This window comes from Ammodytes marinus, assembly GCF_949987685.1.
Source record: "Ammodytes marinus genome assembly, chromosome: 12".
Lineage (NCBI taxonomy): Eukaryota > Metazoa > Chordata > Actinopteri > Uranoscopiformes > Ammodytidae > Ammodytes > Ammodytes marinus.
Window position 1 is genome coordinate 19,623,219 of NC_137216.1, and position 12,044 is coordinate 19,635,262.

The 12,044-nt window shown below is 37.5% G+C and overlaps 1 protein-coding gene across 2 annotated transcripts; it reads right to left on the minus strand.

Moving 5' to 3' along the window:
- Positions 1-886: 886 nt before the first annotated feature.
- Positions 887-11,759, minus strand: LOC307258926 (uncharacterized protein). Of its 2 annotated transcripts, XM_080038609.1 has the most exons (12): positions 11,542-11,759; positions 10,209-10,517; positions 8,566-8,838; positions 7,965-8,063; positions 7,601-7,657; positions 7,084-7,224; positions 6,370-6,405; positions 5,624-6,280; positions 4,623-4,949; positions 3,598-4,002; positions 2,676-2,969; positions 887-2,034 (listed from the first exon to the last, which is right to left on the minus strand). In XM_080038609.1, the coding sequence occupies exons 1-12, from the start codon at positions 11,588-11,590 to the stop codon at positions 1,934-1,936; spliced, it is 2,748 nt and encodes a 915-aa protein (XP_079894735.1). In that variant the 5' UTR covers positions 11,591-11,759; the 3' UTR covers positions 887-1,933. The 2 variants fall into 2 exon arrangements, with proteins under 2 accessions (XP_079894735.1, XP_079894736.1); XM_080038610.1 differs by lacking the exon at positions 3,598-4,002.
- Positions 11,760-12,044: the final 285 nt, after the last annotated feature.

Below are 12,044 nucleotides of genomic sequence, written 5' to 3' on the forward strand. Positions count from 1 at the left end.
GAGCTTCCCTGCTGCCATCAACAATGTCTCAGTGGAACCACATTGTGACCCCTGGTTTGAGCGGGTATAGAGCCCCGATCCCCACAAATAATTCAATACTCTAATATCCCCCTTGGTATTTGTTGCGACCACAGAAATCCGATAGTGTTCATTTTCTGCTTGTGCCCTGAACCCGCAGGTCAGGTGGTAGCAGATCACAGACTTCTCTGTGACTCAAGAGGTCAAACTAATCATGCATGACTTTCTCACATGGCCCAACCAGTGCCTTTAGAAACCTATACCAGCTTATCAGCAGTGACAGTGGGTGAACCTGCTTTTCATGCATTGACATCACTGAGCACTCTAAGTTGCTTTAGCTACTGGTTTAGCTGCGGCATCTTCCCTAAAAACAGCCATCATAGCTCAGAAGCGTCCGTGTAAGTAGACACATTGCACCGACAATCTCTCCGGACGCCTTTTTTGAACCGGCACATTCCCACACACTCCTCCATTGCATTGAAACTGTAGCCTATATACATCGCTTCATCAACACCCTGCCTTGAACTCAAAGTAATAACACACATAGTATTGTATGTTCTAGACCTTAGCTGAATGCAATCAATTCCTGTAAAGGTGAGGTTAGCTGAGGATGTCCTTTAACCATCTCAGTGTGAAGATTCTAAAAAGAGAAACAAAAAAAAACTTTCCTAAAACTGTGTTCAATGACTAGCACGAATAAGTGTTGGACACTGCCCCCTATTGACACAGAAATGTTCTTACAACTACTCACTACTATCCCTGAGGCAGTGACAGTATTTTGTGTGATTATGCAGAAAGAAGCAGATCCTGCACCATAAAAGACAGTGGAGTCTGAGCTTTCTTTCATAAAAGAAAATCACACTCACAATAGCGTTACCTTTTCTTATTAGTGCAATATAAAATGACAAAACAATCCATCATTAGCAATAACTACATGTAAAGAAAGGGAGACGAAATACAAGTAAAAACATAGCTGTATCACAAATAAAATCACAAAATAATGAATGAATAATTACATATACCCTGAGGTTTGAAGAATTAAGCGACAGTTCCATCCCTAGTTTTTAGTCTTGAATAAGCTTATTTGTTTTAAGTTAGTGTCTCTATTTCAGTAATGTTTAAGTTCATAACATGATATGCATAAATCAGTGCTTTAAAAGTATAACGTTTACATTCATAATTACTTCATTAATAAAACGTTAAAAAACAGTAAAAAAAAACTAGTAAAAAAATCAAACATATAATGCAGCTACTTGCAAAGCACACAATCTTCATACAATTAAAATAGTCTAAGTAGTCCAAAGGTAGGAGGACCAGAAAAAAGTCAGAGAGATGGGTACTGTAAGTGACACATATAACTTTGCTCTCCTGCTAAACCTTTAGTGCTTACCTTCCCTCCAACTGTGATGAGGCTTTTGTTTCAGAGCAGGTGCATGCCATATATTGTGAATATCTCACTCATTATGAAATGCGTGCTTAACGGCTAACTTTGTTGTATTTAAAAGGTCCTGCAGAAATTTTGATTCCTTCTGATACTAGTTAGCATACTGATATCATTGGATGATTAAAGACATTTAAAATAAAAACATGCCACAGACACAGAGGAATCCCTCTTATTGTTTTGAGTTCATTATGAAGTCTTTTTGTGTTGTTTTCCGTTCTTTACCGCTCTTATCGCATGTCCTTTTATCCAGAAATAACTTTTCCTGCAGTCCCAGGTTGAATATTTGTCTACCTCTCAACCTTAATGCACTGAAGGTCCTCCACACTCTGCTTTTTTCGTTTTTGTCTTGCTAAGTTGTATATAAAACTACCTTCCTTTTTATACAAAAACCTATTTCCCTTTTCTTTTGCCCCTAATTAGTCAACATTAGGACCTAATCTTCAACAGCTTCACCCTAACCTTCATCTCATCTCAGTCCTCTTCTTCTAGATCTGCATGTGCAGTAAGAGAAGCTTCTTCAATGGTAGGAGCAGACTGGGATTCCTCATGCTTAGCTGGCTCCTTGTCTGATCCTGAAACAGAAAGTCAAATAGGTTAAAAACAAGACAGAGTACAAAAATTGAGTTAAAATCATCCAGAGGCAGTCTTCTTCAGTTATCTACCCATTTTTAAGATTTAGAATTCACAAAATGAATTGTGTTATCTATCTCAAGTGTATCAGTGATCCACTGCTGATCATGACAATAAATATAACAATTCCTGATCATGATAATATTAGGAAGAGAAACTACACACAAATTTAAGCATCAAAATAACATGTATTTTTCCAGTGTATCGTGAGTTCACGTTTCTCATCTGGCTAGTGTCACTTAAAACATCCAGGCAGATTATTTTACAGAGACGATTATAAAAAACACAGCCATTAACTGTGGTTGCTTTTGTGGTTTAAACATGAACAAAACAGTTGTATTGGGTTGTACTATAGTCTGCTTGGTTTGAGTTTTACTGATCAGATAATCCATAATATGACACAACAAAAAATATATTAGTGGAAGATGTGTTAGTTCCAACCGTTATCAACCCTACACTATTTGACTCAGAAGAGGTCCCACGAAAACTAATCTTGCCTGTGCCTGGAAAACATTAACCGTCTGAACAGTCAAAATGAAACTGAAACAAATGTTATACCATGAATCAGTTATAATACTCTCACCTGTATGTGTGTCTGCTGTGCTGCTGTTCAGCTCCCCCTCCGACTCATCTGACTCATGCCTGGTCTCAACCACTTCTTCTGGACCTGGCTCTGTATGTTCAGTGTCTGGGGACGCTGGAGAACAAGCATCCGTTTGCCTGTTGTCTGGTTTTGTTGGTGAAGGGCTCTTAGGCTGCTCGGTGCCTAAAGATGGATAATGCTGCGTATCTATTTCTTCACCAATATCCACACTTTCTGAATTATTTTCATCTTTAGAAACGGGTTGTTCCATTTCATTTGCTTCCTTGTTGGACCCTGAATCAGACAGTAAAATAGATTATAAAATAAATATATATTTAAAAAAACTGCATCCTCCTGCCTACAACATTCACAGCCGTGCTGCTAGATTTCCAGCACAACAGCACTCCCTCTCGTTTGATATTGCTTAAATATGTCTTTACACTTAAAATATTATTGCTGACAAATACTGTACATTGGTCACTTAAAAATTACCCAATTACAATTGCATTACAGTGCTGTTATAAACAATTCAATTAAATGTCCGTTTGTAAATGCTCAATAGTGGGACCTCAAGTATAATTTTCTTGTATTTGTGTGTTTGTTCCCCCTGTGAACTGTGGTTGCTTATTAACCTTTAAGGCAATGCCAGCGAATAAATCAGAAAAGCAATTAAACATGAATAAATCAGTTGAATTGTGTTAATTGTCTAATTGATTGAAGTTTCATTGTTTAGATTGTCCATAATATGAGACAAAACAAAGTACCTGGTTTGGTTTTGGAGGATCTGTTAGTTCCTACATTATTTGACTCAGGAAGGGCATCAAAATGACTAACCTTATCCCTCACGTTGCCAGTAAAAAATGAACAGTCAAAATAAAACTGCAACAAGCATTATGTATCACGTATCAGTTATAATGCTGACCTTTAAACATGGCTGCTGTGTTGCTGTTTGGCTGCCCCTCAGACTCTTGATCTGACTCTGCATGTAAAGATTCTTCCGGTGACAATGAATCTTGCTCATGTATGGATGTTTTTGAACCTTCCAGTTCAGTGTCGGTGGACGGCTGCTTCTCCTCACTAGAGTCGTCTGTGTCATTCATTTCCTGATGATTGATGGATGAATCAGATTCTCTGTCAGGGTCCTCTGTAGTTTCTCCAGTGACCTGTTCTGAGTCAGACTCTTCCATGTGTTCACCAGCAGCTTCCATAGGCGCAATATCTGGAGAGTTTCTGGTCAAAGGGGAACGTGGCTGAACAATAGGAGAAATTTCGGCACTGGCAGGAGCAGACTGGTTCTCCTCATCCTCATTTGTTTCCTTGTTGATCCCTGAAACAGGCAGTAAAATAGATTTGAAAAAAATCATTAAAAAACCTCGGTACAGAAATGTTTAAACAAACTGCATCCTCCTGCCTACGACAATCACAGCCATGCTGATATACAGTACAACAGCACTCCCTCTTGTTTGATTTTACCTAAATATGTATTTAAAGGAAAACGTATAATTGCTGACAAATACTGGACATTGGTCACTTGAAAATGACCCTATAGCTGCTGGACAATTGCATTAAAGTGCGTTATAAACAATTGTTTGTATACTGTTAGATGCTTAATAGTGGGACCTAAAGTAAAATTTTCTTTTGTTTTCGACCAGGGTGTTTTTCCTCTGAACTGTGGTTGCTTATTAACCTTTAAGGCAATACCAGCAAATAAATCAGTAAGGCAATTAAACATGAATAAATCAGGTGAATTGTGTTAATTGTCTAATTGATTTCAGTTTCATTGTTCAGATTATCCATAATGTGAGAAAAAACTGTTCCTGATTTTTTTTCTGGGGGATCTGTTATTTCCAACCCTTATCAACCCTACATTGTTTGTACACAGTCAGAACTGTCAAACAATAAAACTGCATCAAGCGTTATGCACCATGTATCAGTTATAATGCTGACCTTTATACATGGCTGCTGTGTTGCTGTTTGGCTGCCCCTCAGACTCTTCTTCTTGATCTGACTCAGCATGTACAGATTCTTCTGGTGACAACTTTGAATCTTGCTCATGAAAGGATGTTTCTGAATCTTCCAGTCGGGTGGACGGATGCTTCTCCTCACTAGAGTCGTCTGAGTCAGACTCTTCCATGTGTTCACCAGCAGCTTCCATAGGCGCAATATCTGGAGAGCTTCTGGTCAAAGGGGAACGTGGCTGAACAATAGGAGAAGTTTTGGCACTGGCAGGAGCAGACTGGTTCTCCTCATCCTCATTTGTTTCCTTGCTGAACCCTGAAACAGGCAGTAAAATAGATTAGAAAAAAATAATTTAAAAAACTCGGTACAAAAATGTGTAAAATACTGCATCCTCCTGTATGACAATAACAGCCATGCTGATATACAGTACAACAGCACTCCCTCTTGTTTGATATTGCTTTAATATGTCTTTACAGGAGAACGTATAATTGCTGACAAATACTGGACATTGGTCACTTGAAAATGACCCTATAGCTGCTGGACAATTGCATTACAGTGCGTTATAAACAATTGTTTGTATACTGTTAGATGCTTAATAGTGGGACCTAAAGTAAAAGTTTCTTTTGTATTCGACCAGGGTGTTTTCCCCCCTGTGCTCTGTGGTTGCTTATTAACCTTTAAGACATACCCACAAATAAATCAGTAAGGCAATTAAACATGAATAAATCAGTTGAATTGTGTTTTATTGTCTAATTGATTTCAGTTTCATTGATCAGATTATCCATAATATGAGACAAAACAAAGTACCTGATTTTTTTGCGGAGGATTTGTAAGTTCCAACATTTATGAACCCTCCATTGTTTGACTCAGAAGAGGTCTCATAAAAACTAATCTTATCCGGGACTGTGCTTAAACATGAACAGTCAGACCTGTCAAATTAAAACTGCAACAAGCATTATACCATGCATCAGTAACAATAATACTCTCACCTGTATGTGTGTCTGCTGTGTTGCTCTCCAGCTCATCTGACTCATGCCTGGTCTCAGCCGCTTCTTCTGGACCTGGCTCTGTATGTTCAGTGTCTGGGGACGCTGGAGAAGCATCCGTTTGCCTGTTGTCTGGTGTTGTTGTCAGAGGGCTTTCAGGCTGATAGGTGGCTGAAGACAGATTTAGTTTTGCATCTATTTCATCAACGTCACTCACACTTTCTGATTTATTTTCATCTTCAGAAGCGGGTTCGCCCATGTCTTGCTTGTCGTCTTCATTTGCGCGTGTTTCTTCCGATGATAATTTTAACGCTTGCTCATGTATGGATGTCTCTGAACCTTCCAGTTCAGTGTCGGTGGACGGCTGCTTCTTCTCACTAGAGTCGTCTGTGTCATTAATTTCCTGATGATTGATGGATGAATCAGATTCTCTGTCAGGTTCCTCTGTAGTTCCTCCAGTGACCAGTTCTGAGTCAGACACTTCCATGTGTTCACCAGCAGCTTCCATAGGCGCAATATCTGGAGAGCTTCTGGTCAAAGGGGAACGTGGCTGAGCAATAGAAGTGTCAGGACTGGCAGGAGCAGACTGTTTCTCCTTATCCTCATGAACTGAACTATTTTCGTTTGGCTCAAACTTCTTTATACGTTTTTGGACATGCCCTGAAAAGAGTAAACAACCAGCAGAATTATTTGTAGAAACCGTTACAAAATGTACAAGTTATAACAAGTAACATTTGTGTTAATGTCACCTGGTTTTGGCATTGTATCCTCTTCCACACCATGTGCTGTACAAAAAAGAAAAAAGAAACAAGATTTAAACACACTTCCCGACAGTTTCAATCGCTTCAAATTTGTGACACAAGCTATTCCATAAAATAAAACAGTTGCATTAATTATTTCTGTGCTGTATACAAAAAATCCTCCCAAAATAAAATGCATGTATCTAAACCTTTATTACTAAAATTATATTATTACTATCATAAAGGTATTACTATTGTATTAGATTATACTGTGAAGTTTGAAATTTCATATGAATTTATTTAAAAACAAATGGGATTTAATTTCCCCGACTTCTGGTCAGCACTTCTGCTTCCAGGTGCTACGAGGAACTTTTAGTTTTTGTTAATTCTTGCACCCCCTTTGGATGAAAGCGATAGTGTTTTTACTATGCCAGCTATAGTTCCAGGGTGAGGGACCCATGACAAAGGTATTAAGAACAACTATGTAAAAATTGCATTTCTTTGCACTGATGGTTTAGATTGCTGTTACATGTCATTTATGATCATCAGAGTAAAAATTTGACCTTTTCAGAAATATTTAAAAGTTCCTCGTAGCTAATTTAAGAGCAGAAAATTCAAAAGTGTTTTAAAAAGTCAGAGAGAAAATCACATAATACACAATGTTTTCTTCCCCAACTTTGCATTGAGCCCATGCTTTGCTACTGCTGCAGCACACAAACACACCTTCATCTTCATCAGAATCTGAGTCTGAGTCTTCTCTGTGATGGTTGATAGGACTCCTAATCATGTTCACTTGGGCCAAAGACTGATTAGAGGGAAGTGTTGGTGCTCTGTCAAGAAAAGGCTTTGTTTCACCACCGTGATCTGAAACAGATTGATAGAAAAATATGATTACGATAACTCACCGGACGATATGATAACTGCTCAACGATTTAAAGAGCACCAAACTAACCGACTAGTGCTGAAATGATTAGTCAGTTAATACATTTAGGGCCAGTTTCACAGACATGGATTAAGCCAAGTCCTGGACTAAATTGAAATTTGAATGGAGATTGTTCATTGAAAGTACAATTTAGTCGAGGACTAGGCTTAATCCATGTCCGTGAAACTGGCCCTTAGTCAATTAGAAGACATTTAAGACTTGTGATCATTGATTAGCATGCTAAGTAATTTAAAATCAATAGTACGGTAAGTTGCTGCCTTACATCAGACTGACCAATTAAAACATACAGTATCATACCTCTTCCTGTTCTGCCTGCTGACTGCTTTTCTGGATCACCTTCTTTTGCAAAACAAGCTGGAACCAAGAGGGAGAGGACAGAAAAAGATGTAAGAAACAGTATGGTTTAGTTTCATATATTGCCAAGAATGCAGTCAATAATAACAGCTGCTAGTTTTTGGTCATATTTCATTTCACATAAATAAGAATAAAAAAACATGCCACGTATAGAGCTTATTCTTACATTAAGCTTTTACTGTTACACATAGCTTTTGACATGGACACTGCACACAGTTATCAACTTGTACTTGTCATTAGCTGAAAAAGAAAATTCTTTTCAGGATCAATTCATTTAGTTAAGATGTATTTCTTTTTTTTACTGTACCTTTATGCCTGCATTTGCAGAACACCACACCCAACACAATTAGAATAATTGAAAAGATGGTAACGAGGCTCGCAATCAGTGCTGCAGATGAACTCTCGTCTGCACAGAAACACAAAAGACACACTTACAGGAACTCCCTTTTGCACTACATTCATTACAAACACAACATTCATGTAGTTTTATTTAACGGTGGACATTTCAGTCTAGATGTTGCCATCTCCCTTCATACTACAACCAAAGGATATGGTCATTTTCTAAACCCATTTAAAACAAATTTTTTTTAAAGAGATATTTTAAACATTTATTACATCATTATAATTATTGATCATGAGAAGGGGGCACATATATCTGTGTTTTGTTTAATTTGTTCTAAATCTCAGCTGCGTTTAGCATTTTTAAAGTGTCTTTTTCAAATTGTTTGTTATTGTCAATACAGCAGTGCAGTTCTTGTTTCTTTATTTAACCCAAGTGGTTACGTTATGAGAACTTTCTACAAAAATCCAATTTCTGAAAGCAAAATTTGCTTGAAATGACAAATTCCATGACACAAAAAAAAGCAGTAATTATACACAGTGCAGCTGAGGCCAAAGTGAAATCTTACCAGGGTAGCAATCCTTTGCCGTGAATGAAACGGTTTCGTAAGTCAGAGGGTTGCTCGCTCTACAGCTGTACACTTTATCATCCTGTTTCTCTCCAAGAGGTATTGTTAACTGTGGGCCACTGGGGCCAGTTGGCACGTTTCCATCTGATTCCCAAGTAAACTTCACAAGGTATTGAAGTTGTTTGGATTCTGCAGAGCACACCAGTGTTGCGTTCTGGTCCGAGCTGCTGCCATCGGTTATCTCACAGGATATGGCAGGAGAGGCAACTTTGTCTATATGAAGACAAAGATGTAAATAAATACATAGATACTAAACCAATGAATAAAGACTTATCTTATGTAACAAGATTCACAGATAACATCAATGCATAGGGTATAACGCGCTTAATAGAAAGAAAGAGGTATTGTATAAATTATTGTTCAAAGCCAGATTAAAACACTAAAAGCAATACTTCACCCATACGGAACCGGCTTTCTATCATTATAAAATCGCTATTATAATATAATGAATGAGGTTTTTCTTCCCTCAGTTTTCCCTTGGCCCAACTTTCCTGTTAATCCTAACCCTACATTTTACCATATGTGATGTCACACAGGGGAAAATGTTCAATAAACCTTCATATTTCCACTGGTGAAGTAAATCTTTAAGAGAAAAATATTGACATGGTTAAAGCAAAAAAACAAACACAAACTCTGACTCACTTTTGGATATGATATTAATATAAATTTTCCTGATTTTTTTCACCTCCCATAACTCCTAGATAGATAGGCATTGGCTGTTTGAAATGAACGACCAATATTTTCTAAAGAGCAAAGTCTCAATTGATACCAAGGCCGTCATCGAAAGCAAAAGCAAATATTAAGATTATAAAATGTATTTTATGGGTGACGCAATTTCTTTGATTTCTTATAATAAAAATAAACTGAAAATCTTTAAAATTATACAGAAGAAGAAAAAAAGACAATAAACTGTAGACCTTAGTAAAATGAAGAACTTGAAACACAAACCTTGGCAAATAATTAGTACCAATAAAAACTCCTCCCACTGCTGCACCCCTTTCAGATTGTATTGTTTTATACAGCTTGTTGTGTCGCAAGCTTTTCTTAAACTGATCAACCGATAAAATTAAATCCATACAAAGTGATTTATTTTTGATAATCAAGCGTATATTCACCACCCCTTAGGTCAATATTACTGCATTGTCTGTATCTGTCTTTCACATCTGAAAAATGCATTTTCCTAGTTCTTTGTTTCTTAATGGTATGAGGTCAGACCAGAAATTGTCTTCTCAATCGCGAATATGCTTCATCTTGGATGCCTCTGCTTTGCCATGGTGTTTAGTTGTATGCCTTCTTGAACAGCATGCAATTTGATGTTAGGAAAGCTCAGTTTTGTCTTATGAGAACGTAGAACCTTACTCTGTTAGTTTCAGAGTCTCCAATCTCTTTTGCGAAACACTAGCCTACAACTTTGGAGTTGCATTTCTTGTATGCACTATGTCTCCCATTGTAGGCACTGACAAGCTTTAAAGTTTTTTGTTAATATAATTCTATATTCTTTGTTAAGTTATATTACACTTACAGATATAAAATACACATAAAGATTGTATTTAATGTACATAAAACGTCAGTGAAATACTTACCTATGACCACCAATTGAAAGTGTTTACGATGTAACACGTTCTTCATGAATGCATCCATTTCATAGTCCCCGCTGTCTTCAAATTGGAGGTCAGTGATAGTGAGTTCTGCAGAGTGCCAGTCAAGGGTGATCCTGTTTTGATACCGGCCGAACTCGCGGTTCTCGTTGCCGTCAAAGTCTACCACTTTGTTGCCATTGTGTTTCCACAGAATGTTATCAGGTTGTACAGTGAGGCCTGGCTTCAGGTTGACCTCCTGCCCCTTGAGTGCATACTTTGGAGACTCTGAATCGTCTGGAGACTGTCCAGCAACTAGACACATAGGAATACAGAGGTGTTAAAACATGAGACTAGTGAATATATATTTGCAAAACATTGAAACAAGTAAACAATAAAAAGGTGTACATGTTATGTGTTGTCATTGTGTTATTCATGCGTGTCAGTATTTGATATCACACAACAACCACATTTGAATACAGAATTGATTTAGACACTAATTTTCTTATGCTGAATAGGCCCTACGTCTTAAATTTAAATACATCGATCTTACTAGGCTCAAGCAAAGTTGTTAGTTCCAGTGCATTTTAATACGAAAGCCGTCTCGAAATGTAAATTCATCAAATAAATGTAATGGATTAGACCTATCCGCAAGTACTCTTCTGGCTGGCTTCTGCAGTGGGAATTGGTCTTCATTGAGATATTCCAAATAGTCCATGCTCTCTCACAAACACCACTAAACTGAAGTTAAATTTACCTCTCTGAAGGATTAATTTAAGATCAAATTTAGACCAAGAGTAGCTCTAGTCGTCCGTCTTGCAATTGGCTTTGTTTAATCCAGAATAGCTTTAATCTAGGACAATTTTAAAATAACTCTGTGCAAGTAACTTTGAATTAATCCAGCTCAAACAGGCATTTTACTCTCCGACTAGGTTTAAGCCTTGTCAGTGAAACTTTCCCATAGTGGGACAGTTGCAGGGCTGTTGTATTATTAGATTGTATAGGTGTAACTACATGTGTAAAGTCAATCTAAATATGTTTTTTATACAGTAAAAACAAAGACTGAAATATTATCAGATATATTAGACCTACCTTAGCTTTATCAGATAGTGGTCCTACAATATGATTTTTTGTTTAAAGAAAGAGTTCATTAACCAATATAGTAATAGTTAAGTCAATACCAACTAATTTACAGCCTACCATATCAATTATGAACTACTGAACTCAACGTTAGAGTTCAATAGTTCATGTTGTCGTTTAAATGTCGTGTTTGAATGTCCACACAAAAGAGCCAAGTCTAGAAAATCAGCACAGCCAACAAACCAACAGAAAAACTTACCTAACCAGGAGGTAAAGGTGAGATAGGCCAGGAAATACCGAAGAGCCATTTGACAAAATATACCTACGCAGCCGCCCTCTCACATCAACTTTCACTTTGAAGCAGACTGTGTCCCTGGGAAAAAACTGTTATCTGTCCTGCTTCCCGATAAAAATAAGTTTTAAAAAGTTCCGTGTTGAAAGGCTTAATACAAAACTATTGCGAGTACTTGCACAAGCGGTGTGTGCCCCTCTGGTAACACTGCGAAACCTCGCCAAGTATTTTGGCAAAAAAAGGATTGAAATGGCAGGTGTAGCACCTGATATTCCGGTGATCCTGTCCTTCAAAATAAATCCGAAACCTGGCACTTGGAATATTCTTTGGAGTTTATATAGGCCTAGACCTAGTTGTATAAAACGTATTTAATTAATTGTTGCACAAACAACCATTCGAGTTAATTTGCTTATGGCCAGAGCTACTTCCAACGTCTCATGCTGCTGAGCAAATCTTTCAAACATTCTGTA